This window comes from Oreochromis niloticus, linkage group LG7 (assembly GCF_001858045.2).
Source record: "Oreochromis niloticus isolate F11D_XX linkage group LG7, O_niloticus_UMD_NMBU, whole genome shotgun sequence".
Classification (NCBI taxonomy): Eukaryota; Metazoa; Chordata; class Actinopteri; order Cichliformes; family Cichlidae; genus Oreochromis; species Oreochromis niloticus.
The window spans coordinates 34,442,765-34,467,536 of record NC_031972.2 but is presented as its reverse complement, the minus strand read 5'-3'; the positions used below and the strand labels follow the sequence as shown (position 1 = coordinate 34,467,536).

Here is a 24,772-nt window from a genome sequence, read left to right as displayed (position 1 = left end):
TTTTGAACTCTGGTCAACTGTAATTTTTTTTGCGTAACAACATTTAGATAATCTTGGGTTATGAATGAGCAGCTAATGACCCCTTTATGGGCACTTTAGGTAAATAATCTTTTTTAAAAGGTTTAAAACCTCCCCAGTGTAACTGAAGTGATCAGAATGTAAAGAAATGACCACAATCTGCATATCAACTGAAGTCAACCTGAGACTTGAGTTTTCATAAAGTTAAAAAAACAATTTCAGCTAAATCCTACAGAAGAGTAACTCCAAAAACCAACTTAAAGGGTCTTAAATGCTAAAATCTGAGAAGGTTCTTGTGATCAGTGAGAACTCTACAGGATATTCGTCAGGAAATAAGAAACGCAAAACATTTCCCAACAGCTGACATATCTTCAAAGTGTGTGGTTCACCACCACAACCATAACTGTAATCTCACATCCTGACCAACAGCATTTTTCTCTGATTGGGAATTTCTAGAAAGCGTGTGTGAGCGTGAACAGGAAAGGCTGAACTTTCTCTTTGTGGTCTGTGTAAGCAACAAAGTCCTCAACCATGCGCTGGTTTACATGACTGACAAAGGAAAAATTTATTGAGATAATGTGAAATAAATCACATGACTTGGGTGATTTTCCACAGAATTCCCCCTCATTGCAAGTCATGCCAAGCTAAAAATATCATTTGCAAGGATCGTTTGTGTCTGTGTCGTTCCCAATCGCTTCCACTTTGTTATAATCCCACGAAGAGCAGACAGTGGAAAATTTAGCAGTGAGGAAATTTTAACAACGGAACTTGTTGCACAGGTGACATCCGATCATGGTATCACCCTGGAACTCACTGAACTCTTGAGAGCGACCCATTCTTTGACAAATGTTTGTAGAAGCAGTCTACATTCTTGATTTCGTACACCTGTACCTATGGAGGTGATTGGAATACCTGAATTCCCTGAACTGGATAGAGACGGAAAACAGAGACCGTCTCTACTTTAAAGATTAGGCTTGACACTTCCCTTTTTTTATAAAGCTTATATGGCTTAGGGCTGGATCAGGTGACCCTGAACCCTCCATTAATTACGCTGCAATAGATCTATGCTGCTGTGGGATTCCCATGATCCACTGAGTGTTTCCTCTTCAGTCACCTTTATTACTCACTGTGTTTGTACACCTCTCTGTATTTAATCATTAGTTATTATTAATCTCTGGCTCTCTTCCACAGCTCGTCTTTTTCCTGTCCTGCCCCTCACTGAGCTTTGTTCTGCTGGAGGTTTTTCTGTTAAAAGATAGTTTTTCTTTCCCGCTGTCACCAAAGTGCTTGCTCAAAGGGGGTCATATGATAGTTGAGGCTGAGGCAGCTGTTGTTGTGATTTGGCACTATAAAAAATGAAACTGAGTGAGTGTTTATGCACTGTGAGCAGTACAGGGCATAAACAAGTGTTAGAATAAATGCTTTAAAACAGCATCTTTTGTTTCTGTATTTTTGATTTATTTTTAGTTGTCAGTGACTTTGAAGTGAACTAGAAGTGGACTTTCTACATTAAATACAAAGTTAATAATAAAGAATTGAATATGGTGTATATGGATGTATGGATGTATGGATGTATAGATAGATAGATAGATAGATAGATAGATAGATAGATAGATAGATAGATAGATAGATAGATAGATGGATTTGTTTATTTGTTTGTTTGTTTGTTTGATCTGTTGGTGGATTCTCTCTCTGGCTGATGTTTTTATAGTAATTGACTTCCAGGTATGTAAACAGCCTCAGAGCATGTCTGATCTTGCTGCTGTGAGTCACAGTTACGAGAACATAACTGCTCCATTTCCTGTGGTGGAGTCCGCATGGATTTCACAATCATTATGAAATCAAATGCACTTCCAAACTGTGTTTATGAAGGAAGGCAGGCTACAGGAAGTAACCTGACACAGACAGTGACATTTGTCTGCTGTTTGATTTGCCCTTGGAGTCTTCAAACAGAACCCGAACTTCCTTGTGTAAATGCTTTTGCTTCTATAAAAGAAGCCTCAGAAATCTGCTTTTATACCACCTGCGAGCTGATGTTTATTGCCACAGCTATCACAACAAGTCAGCTTGATTCATGACAGTTTTTTCTGTCAAGAAATAAACAGTTCTACACAAGAGGATTATCAGGATTATTACGATAATGATTGCATGGTTGTTGCTGCTGTCACTCTTCGGAAAAAGTACACAAGATGGACAAGAAAACGGTGAGTATGTCGTCATCTGACCTGTGATAATCTACAGGTATGAAAGGTATCTGATATGTTTAATAAAGTCAAGAAATATTGATTTCAGCTGCCTGTGCATACAAGATCATTTTTATGTGGAGTCTTTTTTTACTGGTCACATCAGCAAGCTTAATTTACATCAGCATGCAACAGTGGAGGTGCAACTCATTTTCAGGGACTTTGAAGTATGTCTACATCATCTCGTTCATTGAGTGATTTGAGATTATTTGATTATAAGCAGGTGTTATAAGTGTTGTCTTTAACTATTTTTGTAGGTGTGTGTAAATTATATTATTTTCCTCATCACTGGTCACAGGAATGCCAAAGAAAATTGGTTGGCTTTGAGTAATAGTGTTATCGATATCATGCACAGTTTGCACTAAACAAGCATCACTGCGCTGAAGAACAAAGCCGAGGTGTCTTTTAGGCATTACTTTCACTAGTTTGTGTGAACTTCTTGACCTTGTTTGTGCTGTAGCTGGATTTTGGAGAATTATTAATGAAAATGTTTTAGAAATAATATGACTTGCTCTGTGTCCAGTTACACATCATCTTAACACTGTGCTGCTATCATGAGAATCAGTTAGCTGTATTGATTATACAACATCACATAATTGCATTGTGGCTTTTCTTTTTATCTTGCTTTTTATCCTCACACATAATGCAGGCAATCAGATGCTAATTCCCCATCTTCTCTTGCATAACGTCTTAAGTGCAGTAATAGGGCAGAGCTGTCATTGCCCAGTTTTACACTTCCTGTGCCCTCTGAGTTCCTCCCACAAAGAATTTAAAAACAAAAACAAAAAGATGCACAGGAATGGATGTTTGACACAGAACCAGAAAACTTAAACTCTACATTGCTATGTCAGATTGCTTCGCGTATTAAGAGTTATGAGATGTTTATATTTACTTAAGGTCAATCTACTTCATTGAGCACATAACAAGCTGACACAGATACAAGTTTGATGGAGCCACCATGTAATCTATAAGAGCAAGTTTTGTACTCTGGCATTTTGGCCATCACCATGTTCATGCTGAAACCAGACGTGATCACATTTGGACAAGAAGGTTATCAGTGTGTATTGATAATCCACAAAGACACATATTCAGTTCAATTCAGTTCAGTCCAATCCAATCCAATTCCCCCATGAACAAGCACTTGATGACGCTGGAAAGAAAAAACTCCCTTTTAACAGGACGAAACCTCTGACAGAACAAGGCAAATGACCCGAACCTTTGGGGGTTAGGGCAGAAAGACAGGACAAACATATTCTATGGAAGAGAGCTACAGATTAATAAGTACTGCATTTAATGCACAGTGGTGTATAAACACATAGTGACTATAGATGAAACACTCAGTGCATCGCGGAAAGCCCCAGTAGCTTGCAGCATAACTAAGGGAGGATTCAGGGTCACTTGATCCAGCCATAAATATATGCTTTAGCAAAAAAGAAAGTTTTAAGCCTAATCTTAAAAGTAGAGATCGTGTTTTCCTCCTGAATCCAAATTGGAAGCTGGTTCCAAAGAAGAGGGTCCTGAAAACTGAAGGCTCTCCCTCCCATCCCATACTCTAGAAACCACAAGTAAGCCTGAAGTGCTTTAATGGGGTGATATGGTACTATAAGCTCATTAAGATAAGATGGGGCCTGATTATTTAAGACCTTTTATGTGAGGAGCAGGATTTTGAATTCACTTCTGGATTTAACAGGAAGCCAATGAAGGGAAGCCAAAACAGGAGAAATATGCTCTCTCTTTCTAGTCCCTGTCAGTACCCTTGCTGCAGCATTTTGGATTAATTGAAGACTTTTCAGCGAGTTTTAGGACATCCTGATAATAATGAATTACAGTAGTCCAGCCTGGAAGTAATTAATGCATGAACTAGCTTTTCAGCGTCACTCTGGGACAGGATATTTCTATTTTTAGGGATATCACCTTAATTGAATAAAGCAGTCCCACATATTAGTTATATTTGTGTTATATTATGCACATTGCAAAACATATCCTGGTTAAAAACAACTCCAACGTTCCTCACAATGTTACTGGAGGCCAAAGTAATGCCATCCAGATCAAGCATCTGGTTAGATCCCATATTTCTAAGATTTTTAGGGCTGAGAACAATAACCTCAGTTTTATCTGAATTTAGAAGCAGAAAGTTAGCGGCCATCCAGGTCTTTATGTCTATAAGACATTCCTGCAGTTTAACTAATTGGTGTGTGTTACCTGGCTTCATGGATAGATAGAGTTGCAGTGAAAATGTATGCTATGCCTTCTGATGATATTGCCTAAGGGAAGCATGTATAATGTAAACAGAATTTGTCCTAGCACTGAACCCTGTGGAACTCCATAATTAACCTTAGTGTGTAAAGAGGACTCTCCATTTACGTGAACAAACTGGAGTCTGTTAAATAGATAAGTATTCAAACCACTGCAGTGCAGTACCTGTAATACCTACAGCATGTTCTAATCCCTGTAATAAAATGTTACGGTCAGCAGTAGCCTAGCAGCTTCTGCACTGTGATGAATTCTAAATCCTGCCTGAAACTCTTCATATGAACCATTCCTTTGCAGATAAACTATTAGCTGTTTAACAACCTTTTTCAAGAATTTCTGTAGAAGAAAATGGCCTATAATAATTAGCTGGGTCAAGTGACTGCTTTTTAAGTAGTAGTTTAATTACCCTGCCATAAAGATCTGTGGTACAGTCCTTTGATAGATATAAAATGTCTTTGAGCAGTCTTGTCAAGTTAAATCAGAAGATTGATCTGAGAGAAAAAGTGTAAAAAAAAAAAAGTAGCTGCAGATTCAAATAATAGATCCAGTTCTATACAGGTTCACAGAAAAGCAAATATTGTTTCAGGGAATACAAGGACTGTATACAGTACAGTAATTTTTTAAGGGTGTTAAACTTTATTGTAGCACCCAGGAGAAAAGCCACACTGGTTTTTAACTCTCAGTGGTGGCTCAGTGTTTGTTTTATTTTATGAGTTTAAGGAGTGTTTTGATCTGGAAATGACTAATAGTATCAGATCGAAGAAGTGGATTGCCACTGATAAAGGCAACAGCACTAAAGGTGACATCACTAGAAACCAGAGGCTTTAACAAAACATCAGTACTGAGAATAGTGTAACGCTATTGGGACCACTATCCTGTGTCCTCACTGACTGCTGTTCAAATAGCCCAACAATTACATTTTTAAGCTCAAGAATTGTTCAGTGTTCCACTTTAACCATGGAATTTCTCCTTTAGGTGTGTTGCATTGTGGACCTCAGAATGTAACTCTTGCCCACAACGATCAGACACTCCTGTTAAAGTGGGAAGATGACCCTTCTTGCTCTGTGATACGAGATGGGCTCGTGTACGAGCTGCAGGTTCTCACTGCAGACAAACCTGTACACAGTGTAAGAGATTATTATGGGTAACTATAATCCTCATTTCTGTAGCCTCCAAACAAAGAACTGTTGCTCTAATTTGTTTATGATAATGTTGTAGGGTGAAGTTGTTGTGACACCTGCACAGATAGGATCTACTCATTCCTGGAAATGGACTTCCCATTTACCATCGCAGTGTGCTCGCCATTCAGTCCGGCTCAGGTCCCAATACAACAACCAATCAAGCCCATGGTTGCAGAAGACACTACCTGGTTAATATTGAATTCAAATCATTTTATATTTTCATAATTCTTACACATTTTACAGTCTTGCTTATTATGCTTCATTGTTGTTGTTTGGCAGGGATGCAAAGCCCAGCAGAAATATCAGTTTTCCCAAAGGACAAAATACTTGAAGTAGGCAGCAGAGCCACATTCTGCTGCATTGTGCCAGAAGGAAAAAGTTTCAAGAGAATGTATGTAAATGGGTATAAAGGCATCGAAAAAAAGATCAGTGAACATGTGCATGCCCTGACTGTTCACCTGGAAAAACAATCAGAAAACTGGAGTGATGTAATATGTGAAACAACCAAAGGAGAGATCAGTGGAGCCAGTTTTCACGCTGGCTGTAAGTATGAAGCAGCAGGTTGAGACAATATTTTTTTTTTTCTTTCAAATTTATCTTCTAAATACAGATTGCTGGTTCTTATGGTTTTTTCTTGGTATTTGAAATAAATTTAGACCCCCCTGGTGACAGTGATCTTCAGTGTGAAACCCGGGATCTGGAATCTGTCGATTGTTTTTGGAATGTAGGAAGGAAAATGGAGGAACTTGACATAGTGAGAAGAAAATACCAGCTTCATGGAAGGTATAATACAACCACAGGGTTCACTATGGAAGCAATTAACTTGTTTACTTATAAACAAGTAAATAAAACGTAATCTGACAACTTCAAAGGATTCACTGATTCACTCAGCACTTTATTAGGAACCCCTGTTCAAATGTAGCAGAGGTCGGAAGATCATGGCTCACTGCTAAATTTAAACCTTGAAAGCACTGAAATATAAACGGGGGGGGGGGGGGGGGGAGAAACCATCCCTAGCATTCCTTGACATCAAGTACCCATAGTTCATACTTGGAAAGTTCACTACAGAGTCCAGACGTCCGAGTGTGGGAGGATGGTCTTTCTAAAACTGGAATGGCAGCATAGTTGATGACTTCACAGTGTGTGTGTGTGTGTGTGTGTGTGTGTGTGTGTGTGTGCGTGCGTGCGTGTGTTTGTGTGTGTGCGTGCGTGTGTGTGTGTGTGTGTGTGTGTGTGTGTTTTAAAGCATTTCTTCCTTATTCTCACTGTGATTAATATTCACAAAGAAAATCAGACACCTATCAGGATTCTTTAAAATAAAAATTAATAATTTAAGAACTGCACACTGTTATAATCTTGATCCTGAAACTTTTTTTGAAGCTTGTTAGTAACATACATACAGAAGAGTAGAAACTGTAAAAATGATAAATCTCGAGGTGTCAGCCTCTTTTGTGTTAATCTCATCTGTAGATCTGAATGATACCTACCTGCCTTTAATGGTTTTTCATTTTTCATTTTTGACTTTGTTTAATTTCTATAATTTGTTTCAAATTATTTAACAAGCCTGTTATGCAGTTAAGCAACAAAGGTCATTACATGACTGTAATACACACTTCATCTATTAAAATGTTTTATGTTGTTGTATCAGAGTCCCCAAACTTACAGTATGCAGTTGGTGTTTAGATTAAAGGTGAATCAATAATAAAACAGATAATTTGACGTATTTTGGAGATGGTTTGACATAAGCCTTTGTCAACATGATGGTCAAATGCACCCAAAAGGCTTTTATTTTCTTCTCTGGATAAAATAATTTTTAATGTGAGTTGTAATTTAAAAAATAATAATAAATTGAAACAGCAATAATGCATTTATACATCAACAAATAAAGATGAGCCAAAGATTCATTTCCACAGGTCATTTCTGAAAACTTTAGGCCAGTTTTTTAAAATAGTGTAAAGGCCACTGGTTTGATTTCAGCAAGAGATACAAATTCCCTTTTTTCAATTCAATTCAATTCAATTTTATTTATACAGCGCCAAATCACAACAGAAGTCGCCTCAAGGCGCTTTATATTGTACTGGAGATCGCACAATAATACATACAGAGAAAAACCCAACAATCATATGACCCCCTATGAGCAAGCACTTTGGCGACAGTGGGAAGGAAAAACTCCCTTTTAACAGGAAGAAACCTCCGGCAGAACCAGGCTCAGGGAGGGGCGGGGCCATCTGCTGCGACCGGTTGGGGTGAAAGAAGAAAAACAGGATAAAGACATGCTGTGGAAGAGAGCCAGAGATTAATAACAGATATGATTAAATGCAGAAAGGTCTGTTAACACATACTGAGTGAGAAAGGTGACTGGAAAGGAAAAACTCAATGCATCATGGGAATCCCCGGCAGCCTACGTCTATTGCAGCATAACTAAGGGAGGATTCAGGGTCACCTGGTCCAGCCCTAACTATATGCTTTAGCAAAAAGGAAAGTTTTAAGCCTAATCTTGAAAGTAGAGATAGTGTCTGTCTCCCGAATCCAAACTGGAAGCTGGTTCCACAGAAGAGGGGCCTGAAAACTGAAGGCTCTCCCTCCCATTCTACTTTTAAATACTCTAGGAACAACAAGTAAGCCTGCAGAGCGAGAGCGAAGTGTTCTAATAGGGTGATATGGTACTACAAGGTCATTAAGATAAGATGGGGCCTGATTATTTAAGACCTTGTATGTGAGGAGCAGGATTTTGAATTCAATTCTGGATTTAACAGGAAGCCAATGAAGGGAAGCCAAAACAGGAGAAATATGCTCTCTCTTTCTAGTCCCTGTCAGTACTCTTGCTGCAGCATTTTGGATTAATTGAAGGCTTTTCAGCGAGTTTTTAGGACTTCCTGATAATAATGAATTACAGTAGTCCAGCCTGGAAGTAATTAATGCATGAACTAGTTTTTCAGCATCACTCTGAGACAGGATATTTCTAATTTTAGAGATGTTGCGCAAATGGAAGAAAGCAGTCTTACATATTTGTTTAATATGTGCATTGAAGGACATATCCTGGTCAAAAATGACTCCAAGGTTCCTCACAGCATTACTGGAGGCCAAGGTAATGCCATCCAGAGTAAGAATCTGGTTAGATACCATATTTCTAAGATTTTCAGAGCCGAGTACAATAACCTCAGTTTTATCTGAATTAAGAAGCAGAAAGTTAGCGACCATCCAGGTCTTTATGTCTGTAAGACATTCCTGCAGTTCAACTAATTGATGTGTGTTACCTGGCTTCATGGATAGACAGAGCTGCGTGTCATCTGCATAGCAGTGAAAATTTATGCTATGTCTTCTAATGATGCTGCCTAGGGGAAGCATGTATAATGTAAATAGAATTGGTCCTAGCACTGAACCCTGTGTCCATAATTGACCTTAGTGGGTGAAGAGGACTCTCCATTTACATGTACAAATTGGAGTCTATTAGATAGATATGATACAAACCACTGCAGTGCAGTACCTTTTCAGATGCAGTTTGGAAGGCATCCAGTATAAAAGCCTTCCAAATCAAAACACAGGGGTACATGCTCTGGTAACCCCTTGTGAAAAGGGAATAGCTGACAGTAGCTTTAACTTGATGTGTTAACTTGCACTTTTTTGGGGCCTGAATTATTCTAGGGCCAAAAATGCAATTTTTGGCACTTCGGCTAACCTTGAAAGGAATGGTCTACAACAGCACTGCTTTCAGCTAAGTAGACTTGTGAAAAACTGTTTTCCCCCATTCCTGATTTTATATTGTTTTGTATGTTTGTGCCTCTGTGTTGTTGTTAATATTTAAGCAATGTATATTTTTACATTTTAGCCCATGCATCAGTGGACATTTGGGTAAATGCTTCCAAAAACTGGAGGTGGATGCTGCTGAGAGGAACTGGACCTTAACAGTTACTAATCCTCTGGGAAAGCTCGAGCTCCATGACAAGGCGGACCTGACCAAAAGAGGTAGAGGTTTGGAAAAAATGAGGGAAAAATGACTATTTTTAGTCCTTAAGATCAGCTGATTGTTGTGATCTCTTGTTTTAGTGCACATGGTTGCTCCAGACAAAGTGGCAGCTTCAACTGTGAACCCCAGGAACATCAGTCTGAAATGGAGCTGGACTGTGCAGAAGTACAGTAATCTCAACCTCACATGCCAAGTAGATGTCAGCGATGGAGACTCTAATACCACAGTGAGTAGTTTAAAAAAGAAAGTTTACATATCGGCTTTTCAAAGTAAAAGTCTTCACTGAAGTCAGCTAACATAATTCTTGTCCTTGCAGGTTTTCCAGATTGAAAACTTTGGAGTTGGCCTCACAGCTGCAGTTATCAAGGACCTGATACCACACTGGGACTATGACATGAGGGTTCGATGTGGAACAGCACAGCATTTCTGGAAATGGGGTGACTGGAGCAGAAGTGTCAAAATCCACACAAAGGGTGATGGTAAGTTGTTTTAAAGAGAAAAAGACTTTAAAAATGTGTGAATGTAACAGATGTTGTTTGTCTGGTTGCACCACAGTTCCAGATGCTCTTGACGTGTGGATGAAGGTGAAGGAAGACCAGACTGTAATCTCCTGGAAGGTGAGTCCAAGTTGCCTTTTACAAAGTGTTTTTTTTAAGTCACTAAGTCTGGAAACTGACTCAGTTTGGTAGCCAGTCTCAAGTGGTCACCAGTGGAATTACAAATACACTTTTACTTACAGCTAGTCTGCAAAGCAATACTAAATATTAATAAACTTATGTGGAAAAAATATCTTTAATAAACCTATTTGAAAAAATATCAGTGCAACAACTTATACAGTTAGAAAGTGATGTTTCAGAGGACACTGTTACCATTTCAGGTCTTGATGTTACTTTTCCACAGGTGCCACTGACCAATCAGAGCCATGGAGAAATCTTTGACTACAAAGTGTCCTGGGCAAAGACCAAAGAGAAAAATCAGTCAAACCAAACCAACGTGTCCAGAAGCAATCACAGTCTTACACTCACGCTGGACCCCAGTGAGGAGTACATGGTCACCGTCACGGCTAGAAACATAAACGGCAGCTCATCCCCATCGACCATCATCATCCCCCGCCGCAATCTAGGTATGAAGCAACAGAGCACCACACATTACAGATAAGCTCACTTTGATTTCCATTTGGGGAAGAGGTTTGATTTTATCTAATCTGTGCAGATGCCTGTAAGCAAAGGGTTTTCCAAACAAATACAGAATTTTAAAAATTAATTTTCCTGCTCAAATAATGTGATATATTATAAGTATACAAATAGTGATTCATGAAGAGTATAGAAATTGTGGCCTCATCTTAAAAGGGAAGCCAAATGCCCTAAACCTGCACTTCATTCTTTCTAATGCCCATAAGGGGGCATCTCCTTGTTTGAGAGTCTAAGGCTGTGTCCCAATTCAGGGTATGCACGCTTGAAGTACGCACACTACGTACACTACGCATACTACGTACGGTGCGTACTACAAGTACGGGAAGTGCGGAAGTGAGAGGCTTGTGAAATGGGACGGTCTAGCCTTCGTCGCGCTGTTCAGGTTGCCTAGCAACCATGATACTAACCGCAAGAAACTTTTCATACAGCATTGTTTGACAGAAATGAAGGAGAAAAAAATGTGTTGTTGGTCATTCATTTTTGACACGACATCACTTTGATTAGTTGAGACCACAGGACTGTAAAACATGATAGTTGGGCTTCATTTCTGTACTGAACAGTCATTTTAAGATTAGTTAGTAAATAATAATTAGCTAATGTTGTTCATGAGACTCAAGTCATCTCACTGTGGTAATGTTAATATAATATGGACAATATTATATGTATTGTCAGATATATATATATATATATGTACATATGAGCTTGAACTGTGTCAAAGATGCAAGTAGCAGTTATTTATATCTCCTATCACCTTAAATCTTCACTCAAAGACAAGTATCTCTGACAGTGTATATACAGATGTATTATATATAAGAAACAAACATTGTTCTTTTAATATGTTGGCATTACTAAATTTGGCTCAATGCTTACATATATGTGTAAAAAGAAAATGTACGAGCTGTGCTAACTGTTTCTGATAGAATGAAGAGTAGACTGATATATTAAATATCCCTTTATTGGGTGAGAAAATCAGACCATGTCATAACTGCTTTAAGTCATACAGAATAGATATCAGAGCCTTAAACAGGCTGACTTCTGCTAAATGGGTCAAACTGGGCAGAAAGTATACAAACACATAACATCCTTATAGAATATGATGTAACACTATAGATCAACTTACCTCAGAATATATGAAGCATATAAACAATTACAGCAATGTGATGCAACAAACACAGCAGTGCTACTAATCCAAAATACTCAAAGCTTCATAGAACTGAAACAAACATTTATTTTTAGCTCCATTCTGCTGCTGATACATACTTTAGGTTTCTGAACATTAAACTTGTTGCTGCCTTTCATAGTGTGTAACTTGAAGGCCCTGAGTACTTTCTCCTACACTGAAAACACTGGGATGATCACATTATTTGAACATTACCTAATAAGACTGATTCAGGACAGACAATTAGTTATGTTAAACTTTCCTAGCAGTCCTTCACAAACAGGGAACAGTCTGTCTATTCTCTCCATCTGTCAGCTGCTGCTGGCTCTTCCTCCTCCTCTTCCTCACACACTGCTGAGTTTGTCCTGGTGGATCATCAGGGGTGCAAAGCCTCACAGATGATGTGCAGCAGTGGGTCCCTCAGTCTGTCCTCACTCTGGATACTTGCAGTTGTCACACATGGAAATCAAATGTGTGATAAGCTGCAGGATTCAAACACAAGTGTAACTTGTAAATACATGTTCATACTTTTATTCCACAATCAGAGAGAAAGAAAAAGAGAGAGTGCAGGACAGACAGACAGGTGACAGTCTCAGGTGTACACACTGCTACAAAACAGCACAAGAGAAGGAGGATTTAGTGTTTGTGTTATTACAGGTGCTAAACAAGAAGACTTCCCAGATGGTCCAGTGGACACATGTGTGACTCCTGTGATTAAAGCATCTTTCTTTGAGCTTAACGAGTGAACCGTCAGCTCGTTCAAACACACGTTAAAGTCCGTTTGGCTCGACACCACCGAACAGAGGCAGCAATATAACATAGCTAACATTAACAGTGCAGTGAATCCTGCTTGTGCATATTCAGGACTGCAAACCGAGCAGCATCACTGACTTTCAGCTTGTTGTGTTTGTGGATATATGACTGACTTTAATTATCCATAAAATCATCGCATTCTCTGTAAGATTAAGGTCAACTATACAGGGAGTGCAGAATTATTAGGCAAATGAGTATTTTGTCCACATCATCCTCTTCATGCATGTTGTCTTACTCCAAGCTGTATAGGCTCGAAAGCCTACTACCAATCAGTGTTGGTCAAGTTACTTGAAAAAAGTAATCAGTTACTAATTACCGATTACTTCCCCCAAAAAGTAATCCCGTTACTTTACTGATTACTTATTTTCAAAAGTAATTAACTACTTAGTTACTTAGTTACTTTTTAAAAACACGATTTACAACCTGAATAGGTGATAAAGCGATAGATCTTTCAGCCCAATTCTACTTTTTCTGCATAATCCATCATACAAAATGTAATCAAATGGAAACGTCTCTTTTTAAAACTTAAAACTTTAAATCTTTTAACTTTATGCATCAAGCAAAAACTTAATTATATGCAACATTCTCTGACTGGAAGAAATTTGTTTAACATTTAAACCTATTTTCTGCATATTCCAGCACATAAAATAAAATATTTTTTTGTGTTTACACTCACTCTTTCAAATAGATGCAAGTAAAACACAGCAGAAAATAAATAAAATCAAAGACTAGCGGTCCTGTTGCTCTATTTTCACCTGTAAAGCAGGACTGGGGTAGGCGGAGGTTTACCCTGGTGCAGGTGTGCTGCAGCAGTCAGTGGAAGAATCCGCGAGTTTCTCTGTGAATTTCACATTACGTCGTAGTACACTCGGTGCTTGCTTGGAAGTTTAGGGGGTTTTCGCTGTAAAAAGAAGTTTTCTTCCCACGCACAACGGACACTAATGTTTTTGTTACTTTTTATGGAATCAAACTCAAAATAAGGTCAGTACTTCCACGCTTTAAACGCTGCATGCTACACTCAATATATTATGATCTGCACACAGCTGTTGTCACGAACGTCACACTCGCTTACGTCACTGTCATGAGACGTTCTCGCAAAAAAATCACGGTTTTAGTAACGCAGTAACGCAGCGTTCCTACGTGAAAGTAACGGTAATCTAATTACCGTTTTTGCAGTAGTAATCCCTTACATTACTCGTTACTTGAAAAAAGTAATCAGATTACAGTAACGCGTTACTGCCCATCTCTGCTACCAATTAAGCATATTAGGTGATGTGCATCTCTGTAATGAGAAGGGGTGTGGTCTAATGACATCAACACCCTATATCAGGTGTGCATAATTATTAGGCAACTTCCTTTCCTTTGGCAAAATGGGTCAAAAGAAGGACTTGACAGGCTCAGAAAAGTCAAAAATAGTGAGATATCTTGCAGAGGGATGCAGCAGTCTTAAAATTGCAAAGCTTCTGAAGCGTGATCATCGAACAATCAAGCGTTTCATTCAAAATAGTCAACAGGGTCGCAAGAAGCGTGTGGAAAAACCAAGGCGCAAAATAACTGCCCATGAACTGAGAAAAGTCAAGCGTGCAGCTGCCGAGATGCCACTTGCCACCAGTTTGGCCATATGTCAGAGCTGCAACATCACTGGAGTGCCCAAAAGCACAAGGTGTGCAATACTCAGAGACATGGCCAAGGTAAGAAAGGCTGAAAGACGACCACCACTGAACAAGACACACAAGCTGAAACGTCAAGACTGGGCCAAGAAATATCTCAAGACTGATTTTTCTAAGGTTTTATGGACTGATGAAATGAGAGTGAGTCTTGATGGGCCAGATGGATGGGCCCGTGGCTGGATTGGTAAAGGGCAGAGAGCTCCAGTCCGACTCAGACGCCAGCAAGGTGGAGCTGGAGTACTGGTTTGGGCTGGTATCATCAAAGATGAGCTTGTGGGGCCTTTTCGGGTTGAGGATGGAGTCAAGCTCAACTCCCAGTCCTACTGCCAGTTTCTGGAAGACACCTTCTTCAAGCAGTGGTACAGGAAGAAGTCTGCATCCTTCAAGAAAAACATGATTTTCATGCAGGACAATGCTCCATCACACGCGTCCAAGTACTCCACAGCGTGGCTGGCAAGAAAGGGTATAAAAGAAGAAAAACTAATGACATGGCCTCCTTGTTCACCTGATCTGAATCCCATTGAGAACCTGTGGTCCATCATCAAATGTGAGATTTACAAGGAGGGAAAACAGTACACCTCTCTGAACAGTGTCTGGGAGGCTGTGGTTGCTGCTGCACGCAATGTTGATGGTGAACAGATCAAAACACTGACAGAATCCATGGATGGCAGGCTTTTGAGTGTCCTTGCAAAGAAAGGTGGCTATATTGGTCGCTGATTTGTTTTTGTTTTGTTTTTGAATGTCAGAAATGTATATTTGTGAATGTGGAGATGTTATATTGGTTTCACTGGTAAAAATAAATAATTGAAATGGGTATATATTTGTTTTTTGTTAAGTTGCCTAATAATTATGCACAGTAATAGTCACCTGCACACACAGATATCCCCCTAAAATAGCTAAAACTAAAAACAAACTAAAAACTAGAGATGGCACGATACCACTTTTTTATGTCCGATGCCGATACCGATATCATAAATGTGGATATCTGCCGATACCGATATGAATCTGATATTGTGTGTTTTTTAATCAAAAAAACTGTTTTTTTAATATCTTCCTGCATTTTGTATAAGTTCATACTCAAGTTTAAATAAACAACAACACTAAAGCTATTCTGTTATACCTGTGTGTAAAAAATACACTGCGCCCAAAATATTTCATAGTTCAGCAACACTGATCAATCTAATAAACCTTACCTAACTTAAAACCTAACTTAAACCTACTCCATCCTTCCTATTCTGGTATTTTAAAGAGTACTTAGCAGAAATATTAAGCAACCTAACTAATAGGGTTGTAAACTCCCAGCAAAAAAAAAAAATAGGGAACCACCCCCCACCCTCCACCTCATGATGCTTAATCGATGTAATCAACTTTAATTTGATGCAGGGTGAAAAAAAATGCACAGAAACAAATTATTTTTCAAGAATAATTAAATAGATTCAACATCTTTCTTCAACAGATTTGCAGAATTCATAGATGGAACCTTCCCAAAGGAAAAAGTACTATAGCTTACTAGGGTATAGACTTAAGAGTTACTATATATAGTAATGGACTTCTATACATTTTTCATCAGATTAAAATTTTGGGTGTAAGATTCAGATAATTATTTATTAAAAGAGAGACATTTTAAATGAGAATAAGAAAGAAAAGTATGTCTTTGTGCCCCCCTTTTCCCTGTTCATGCCCTATCGGCCCCCCCTGGCTAAACTTTGCTAGATCCGCCCCTGCACAGCTGTCAGCTACGTAGAAAAGGATCCTGGTGTAGAAAGTAATATTAAATAAATTCTAACAACATCTTATCAAGCTTAAACGTGCTGCTGTTGTTCCGCCGCTGGTTTCCTCTTTCTGGTGCAAAGTGGGGCAAAAACAAAGAAGAGAGACGGACTCGCGACAGAAAAGCCGATCAGCTGATCATTAATAAGTTTCATGATTGAAGTAGCAACAGCAGAGGGAGAAAGAGAGGCAGTCGCTCCATATATCAGTTGTTAAGCTTAACGTGGGAATGCTTTACAAACATTCAGAGATGAACTTACGTACTTGCTTTACTTCTCTCTGGGATAACTTCCTCTGAGATGAAATTCTGGTTTGGTAGCGAGGCTACAAATACACACAGCCGCTCTATCACGTGAGGCATACTGCTCCGATGTGCTAAGGTTATGAGCCGAGTTACGCCGTGTTGCAAGTTTTGTGAGATGCTTTTTTTGATATTTAATGGATCGGATTACATTTTTTATTTTTCGCCGATATCCGATCCAGTAATTTAGGTCAGTATCAGACCGATACCGATACGTAATATCGGATCGGTCCATCTCTACTAAAAACTACTTCCAAAAACATTCAGCTTTGATATTAATGAGTTTTTTGGGTTCAATGAGAACATGGTTGTTGTTCAATAATAAAATTATTCCTCAAAAATACAACTTGCCTAATAATTCTGCACTCCCTATATATATATTTAGAAGTAGAGGCTTTAAAACCAAGTTACCGCTTAAAGTACAAATATCACTAATGTCACATGACTTTCCCGACATGTGGCCAACAGTAATGTTTTAATGTTCTTAAACATTCGCACATAAATAAGTGACATAATATTCAGTACTTACGTTTGACAGTTGCTCCCTTCTGCCGTATTTTGCGGCAAAATTATCCACACTCACCGCCGCGCTATGGATTGTGGGATATATGGGACCACGAAGCGTGCACCGGACCACGCTTGATATTTGGGGAAATCGACCGCGCATTTGGAGTATGGATTTGAAGTGCACTTTGAATTGGGACAGCCGTAGTCACGTGGCGGTGACATAATCGCACTTGAAATGCGTACTTCAAGCATGCAGACCCTGAATTGGGACACAGCCTAGAGTCACTCTGCTTCAGTCAGGTCATAAAAACAATGGATGGTAGTGATGGCCAAATGAAGCTTTCTGAAGCACTGAAGCTTGTACTGAAAAACGGTTCATTACTCGAAGCTTTTCAACACAGTCCTCTCTGGTGACATCTGGTGGCCAAAAATATGAAGAGCAGCTTGAATCCACAAAATAAAACCAACTGCATCATAATGATTGCCCACTCTACAGAGTGGAACTCTGTCTCATATTGGGCTGCTGTTGTGTTGCTTTGAACATGTATTTTTTGGTGTTAAAAAATGTAGTTTATTTGTCTAATAAATAATTTTGACCAGTAAACTTTCCTTGTGTGAACATGCACCATGGTTTGGTCTTTCTTTGCTTGTGACTTCTTGATGTTGGTAAATACAATAATTGAAAAATACCGCGTTACATATAACATACATATAATAATGCACATTATGCAGTATGCTTCTGCTGTGAGGTCCTGCCTCCATGTAGGCCTACTTATGCATTTAATCTCTAGAGGGGTATATTTATAAATAATATTATATTAGGGAAATTTTCCTACACATATTTTTGACCTGGGGGTAGAATTGATTGTGAAATGGAAAGGGAAAATGCTTATGAACTTGCAAATTAAAAACATGATGCATTTAAGGAAACCCTTTTTCATTTTTATTTAAGAAGAAAATTAGTTCCACTGTGCGATGGCCGAATCTGTTCCTTTTCGTGGAGATAATTTCTCCTGCCTTAAGGAAAATCCCTTCACATGGCACAGAAGAGGCTGGAGTGCAGAGAAACTGGTAGAGATGCAGTTATGGCTCCACAAACTATCAGCTAAAGAGAATAAATAAATTAAATTGCTGCACATTTTGTAGACTAACATTTTAAGATTATTTTTTTAAATAAAATATATCTTTTTATAACATTAAATGTTACGAGTCAAATGGAAGTTATTTAATGATATTTATATTATGAAAAGCAGATTTTTTACATTTTAAGTTTTTCCCATTTTCAGATAAAATAAACACGCACAAAACAAAAGCAAACAGCCAGAACACAAAGCTGGAAAACCCACCCGATTGACCAGAATCAACTCAAAATACTCCCACACAACAGAACCAAATCTGTCAGAAGAATGATCAGTGGTTCGCTATCTGTCACCATCAAGACACTCCACAAATCCCGCAAATGATTCACTTCGTTCCATTTGAATCAGGTACCGAAGCAGTTACGTGCGTAATGAAGCTTCGGACGTCACTGGTCACGTGACTTTTGCCAAACGAAGCAAGCCTCGACACAGTGCTTCTGAACCAGTGTGTTGTTTTTTTCGACACACGCTCCGGAGCGTCAGCTTCAAGCGGGCCATCACTAATGGATGGTCTCACAGTTACTATGTTCATTTTTCATGTAGAGTCATGGGTAAAACTGTTTTTTAACGAGTCTCATTTTTCAGATAAATCCGAGGTGAAGACCTCCTGGATCAGTGGCAGCAATGGTAGCTTTTTCCTGTCCTGGCCTGTTAGTCCTAACGCCAGCTGTGGCTACATAGTGGACTGGTGTCCAGTCTTCGGTAATTGCACCTTCGAGTGGATGAAAGTGCCTCCCAACAGAACTCTTACCACAATTTTTTCAAGTACGTCCTCATCTTTGCCTACAAAATTGTTGCAGATCATATTTGCATCTGTTTCAGCACAGCTCCTTTTGTTATTCCAGAGAACTTTGAAGATGGTCGGAGATACCTGCTGTCCATATACGCCTGCACAGAGAGCGCTCCGGTGCTACTACAGAGAAGAGAGGGCTACGTCAGAGAGACCAGTAAGACTGATTCAGTGATTTCTCACAAAATGTGATGGTTCAATCAGCAGTTCATTTTATGCATGTCACATCTTTCCAGAAATAGAAGCTGAGCTGTTTAAACTCAAATACAAACAGAAAGACTCGGCTGTTGAGGTATCCTGGGAGCCCATACCTCTGGAAAAGCAGACAGCTTCCATCCATGGATATATTCTCTACTACCAGGACAAGAGCGGGGATGTTTTTAACGTGAGCACAGGTACAGTATGAAGGCATACTCACTCAGGCCGGCTAAGATTTCAGTGTGGACATTAAGCATAGGATCAGCACTTTTTCATAGATGCTCTGTTAGCTGCATAGATGCATAGATGCATTGTTAGTGTTTACCTCCTGGCATATGATGACCTTCCTCTTCCAGTATTTGGATCAGGAAATGGCTAATTTGGGGCGATCGTGGCTCAAGATTGGGAGTTCGCCTTGTAATCGGAAGGTTGCCGGTTTGAGCCCTGGCTTGGACAGTCTCGGTTGTTGTGTCCTTGGGCAAGACACTTCACCCGTTGCCTACTGGTGATGGTCAGAGGGCCCGGTGGCGCCAGTGTCCGGCAGCCTCGCCTCTGTCAGTGTGCCCCAGGGCAGCTGTGGCTACAATGTAGCTTGCCATCACCAGTATGTGAATGTGAATGGGTGAATGACTGGATGTGTAAAGCGCTTTGGGGTCCTTTGGGACTAGTAAAGCGCTATACAAATACAGGCCATTTACCATTTAATAACACAAGAATTAACAAATGGACATAATGCCCCCTTGTGGTAGTCTAAAAAGAAAACAAAACAAGCCTCCTTTTTGTTGGTCTCAGCCTGTAGATTTAGGCTAAACATGATTGCAAAAATTCACTAAAAAATTATGTTTGAAATGATTGCAGACCACAAAATTCTTCACACAAATCACCCCCAAAATATCCAAATTCTTAGACACCATTTTTTGCACCCTTACAGTAACCTGAACATGTTGCCAATGCGTCGTTTACAAATTGATTGGAATTGATTGACACACTTAATCACACTATTAATTTTCTCTACTGATATCAAAGTCCTGGTTTTGTTTCTTCACACATAAAGATTAGCTTGTGACTGAGATAAATAAAGTTAGTCTCCAGCGTTGCCCAATGATCATAAACATGTATTTATGTTGTAATAATGGTGTTCACTCTGTGTTGATTTAGATGATCCTGACGCCACCAGCCTCACTGCAAAGAACCTGAACATCAGTACATACACCTTCACAGTGACAGCATTAACAGCAGTTGGACTTTGTGGTAATACATCCATCATTGTCATCTTGAATCCCCTGGGTAGGTTAATTATTACCCCATATGGACTATTTTCTTTAGTAAGACCGTCAACATTTGTCATTTTCTTTAATTTACTCGATGTGATTCATTGTTTTCACCAGCTGATCAACTGATAATGCTGACCTTGATATCCCTGGGAGCAGTTTTTCTTATTGTGTCTGTCAGCATAATCATCTGCTACAGACACTGGGCATGGTAAGCAATGCACATTTATTTTCAGTGTAACAGTCTCAGTCTCTTTTTTTCTCATTTTTTCCCCCATTTATTTATATTCATTTTTTAACCCAACAGCATCAAGCACAAAGTCTGTCCTCCAATCCCAAAGCCAGTGCTGACTGAGTGGCTAACAGTAAGTTGTCACATTATAGGATAGCTTTGATGGGGCACTTAACAATACCTAACCAATTAGTTTCTGGTGCCAAACATGACTTTAACTCAAGTTAAAATGTTTGCATCAGTAAAAGTTCTTTTTTTTTTTTTTTTAATACCACCAAATTTATTTCTAAAGTTTTTTGTGATAAACAAGCAAATTAAAACTCTTTTACTGACTCACTTCTGGAGCCATTTAAGGAGTGTTTGGCTGACTAATACTACATCTATACATCCTTCTATTGTACTAATTAATTATTTATTGGTTTCATTATCATAATCGATATGGATCGATGTCTTTCTTGTGAATGTGAGGTCATTTACTCTGTTTTTCAGGATGAACATACCATTTGTCATCTTCACTTTGATCAGAGTCACTACAGCGAGGTCTTGGATGTTCCTGAGCTGCACGATTATTTTAGTGCACCACAGCCTGTTGTTGGCCAGGACTACATGCATTCTTTTACCTTCTCTCAGACTCCCAAAGGTTACTATAATAAGCCTATGAAAAAACTCCAGCCATGCCTTACTTTACCCACTACAGGCCTCACATCTCGGCCAGGCGTTCCATTTTTTCCAGGAAATGATGTATTTCCTAACCCTTCATATAACCTGATAGTGCAGGGTGAAGACCAGCAGTCACAATCACATCCTGAGATCCAGGACGGGATGCTTATAATTGATAGCGGATACCAGCCTCAGAGTCCTGAAGAGACCTTTACCGCAACTGAGCCCGAGGACGTGCCAGACAGTCCTCTTTCATATTCGTCCACTTACATTTTGTTGCCACAGAAGATGTCCAAGTAGCTGCTGCATGTGTGAACACATTTAAAACTTATGTGAGTACTTCAGGCATTGCTAACTGCTGTATAGTTCATCCATCATCCACCAGTTCATCATTGAGCCAACCAGGGTTAGGGTTGGGTTTTGCTTTAGTCACACGCTAAACAGGCATCATTTTAAATGTAAAAGATGTTTCCTTTCAATAAAGTCTCAGACTCACTGCCCAGCTCTAACCTGGTGGATGCTGGGTATGATCACTATATATCACGCATGTATGAATCTCTATAGAAGTGATAATTATAGTCATAAACAAGCTTTCTAATAGTGAGTAATCTGTTTGGTTTCATGCTTTCAGGTAATTGTGAGCCACCATTACCACATATTTTAAGAATGAAAAAGATACAGCTGAAACACTGTTCCAACTAACACAGCTCTGGGATCCATAGAAAGATACTGCATGCCAGGCACGTGTGGATGCGTCACCACTTTGTCAGTACAGAAGAAACGAATGTTCTCAGAAACAGCAGAACAGTAAAGCTCCTACAGGAAAGTCCTCCCTAGGGTTAATTAGTGGACTTCAAGGTAAGCATGTGTACCTCTTTAAAGGCCAAAGCAGCACATATATGTTGCCAAGAGGTAAAAGGTCCATATTAACAACAATTCTTCAACTTGTTTAGGTGCAAAATCAGAAGTAAAACGTAGCTTCGGAGAACATTTCTACCAGTTAGAGTTTTTTTGTTTTGTTTGTTTTTTTGTTTTGTTGTCGTCAAGTTTACTGAACCTTGTGTCATTGTAATGCTGTATAACAATAAAAACATACAAGGAAATGCAAACTTTATTTCAACTTATTCTAATGAATGTAGTAAACTCAAGCAAAGGAATTTTTTTTAAATGGTAACTTTCCTTCACACCTAAAAGAGAAGTGATCACATTCAGGGGTAACGTGAGATTCAGCAGGTGTATCGACTCAAAGACTCTAAAAAGAGCCAAAATAATCTACATCATAAGCTCCAGTAGATTTTATGTACAGAGGGATTAGCTGAGCTGTGCTGCTGCTCGTTGTGTTTCTATCAGACTGAATTCATCATAAACAGCTGATTGTGACAGATTTCACACTCCTTACAGTTTTATACTATTAAAGTTAAAACTAATCAGCATTGTCACCTTAAATTTAATTCTCTGCTACCCTTGATGTAACCTTACTGTTAGGGTGATTTTGATCAAAGTTGTCATTGTTGTGCTTAAACTTGTAAACCTTGCCTTAAACTGCATGTTTAGATATTCTTCTGTTCTCCTCCCCCACATGTAAGATGGTGGGGGAGGTTATAGCTATAGTGTTTAACTGCAGGCACATTCCATCTAAAGGTTCTGGTTTCCTTATCTGGTAAAGGATGTTTGCTCCCTGCCATTTAAGAGCTCACCTATGCTTGTATATGGTGGACTGTTAAAGGGGTTAAACCGTATACAGGGGTGGGGGGAGATGACCCTTTTTATGACCAGGGTTGTTGTTAAAACGGTTGTAACCAGGAAGTCACACACACAGACACACATACACACGTGCTCGCACATGTATGCACACGCACACAGTGTTTTAACCTTTTATGACCATATGGGTTTTACAATGGGTGGTGCGTGTTCACTGAATAAAGGCTGCAGGGAATACTGGTTCTTTGGAGTTGGCTGGGAACAGGTGGAGGAGCTTTCAGCTCCAAGAGCCTGATTCCAACCAGGCTTCCCTTGTGCGCAAGTTAAAAACCAGTTGAACTCTGTTTGTCTTGCTTTGTTCACGGGTGATAAGTCTCTGAACCAGCGGGGCCTGCATGCGCAGACCTAACACTTACACTTACCGTGAACATCACCATCTTTCTCTATCTCTGACTGAGGCTATGTCCACACTAATTGTTTTCTCTCCGTTTTGGCCTCCCGTCCACACTGAGACGGCGTTTTCCCCGAAGGAAAAACATACATTTGAAGACGGTGCTTTCGCGTCGCAGTGTGGACAGCGAAAACAATGACGCATGTTAGGCATGTGATGCAGTCATGTGACCAATTAAACAAAGATAGCAGAGTACATTATACAGCAGATGTTTTGTTTGCTCTCAATTTTGACAGCCCTATTAAAGATTAATATCAGTCTGTACATGCTCCAGATAGCTTTTCTTCAAATTCTTTAATTCTCACTCACTTTTGCAACTTTGTACTTTTGTGTTACTCCCAGCAACAACTCCACCTCATTGTTAGTCCATTTAAAAAACTCGGTGCTTTTCCTCAACATTTTGCCGCAACAAAGAGCCGGGAAGTAAATAAGCGGCAGACAGATGAGGCAGGCCGAATCTTCTTGCGTTTCACGTATGCGCAGTACTGGAACGTAAGCGTTTTCGGCCGCTTCAATGTGGATGCACAACTCTGTGAAAACGACTGAAAACGATAGTGTGGACGCGGAGCGTTTTCAGACAAAAACGCCGTTTTCAAATCTATCGGGGCTAGTGTGGACGTAGCCTGAAGTTATCAGACATGTCTGCGTCTTTCATGCAAACTACAGGCGACATCTGTCGTCAGTCTGGATTTGTGACCTCCAGCAACCTCTCGCCAGTCACTCGGGGGTAATGCCTGATTTCTAGGACACTAAAGGTTTGTTTGCTGTTAACTGTTTTGGGGTTTTGGACAGTTTAAAGCCAACACTGTGAATAAAGAAAATGTATTTCTAAAGCTCGATTTACTCTCTGCAGAGAAAAAATCAATTATGATTGATCTAAATAAATCTCTGCAGAGCTAACTCAGAAGTCTACGCAAGCTGGTTGCACTTTTATTTTATTACTGGTGTGTCTGAGTCACTCTGTCATCACTACAGAAACTTTCATGTAGCTGCTAAGAGGTCTTTTCTGTTGATCTGCGTTTTTAAGAACCACAAAATTACCTTTGATTCAATGCTGTCAACCAATAAAACAAGGAAAAGTGTTTTATGTGATGCTTTGATTGTGTCTGGTTACCTTCAAAGAGTGCTGGGTTGTGAGAAATAGTAAAGCAAAAGGAAGACGGTGACCTGCTGTGTAGATGTTTGCATAGTGAACACTAGAGGAAGTCAGCACTTCATTAGTGATGACACTGAGCTTTCACAAATTACATGGCAG

General features: G+C 39.4%; 1 protein-coding gene across 1 annotated transcript; it reads left to right on the top strand.

Moving 5' to 3' along the window:
- The first annotated feature begins 1,895 nt into the window (after nucleotides 1-1,895).
- Nucleotides 1,896-23,141, top strand: LOC100707516 (leukemia inhibitory factor receptor). Its single transcript, XM_019361350.2, has 17 exons — nucleotides 1,896-2,222; nucleotides 5,490-5,641; nucleotides 5,733-5,883; nucleotides 5,975-6,238; nucleotides 6,352-6,478; nucleotides 9,525-9,661; nucleotides 9,743-9,888; nucleotides 9,979-10,141; nucleotides 10,218-10,279; nucleotides 10,563-10,785; nucleotides 18,800-18,979; nucleotides 19,060-19,161; nucleotides 19,241-19,399; nucleotides 20,361-20,489; nucleotides 20,591-20,684; nucleotides 20,781-20,838; nucleotides 21,195-23,141. Exons 1-17 carry the CDS (start codon nucleotides 2,159-2,161, stop codon nucleotides 21,663-21,665), a joined length of 2,682 nt encoding a protein of 893 aa, XP_019216895.1. The 5' UTR covers nucleotides 1,896-2,158; the 3' UTR covers nucleotides 21,666-23,141.
- The last annotated feature ends 1,631 nt before the right edge of the window (nucleotides 23,142-24,772 follow it).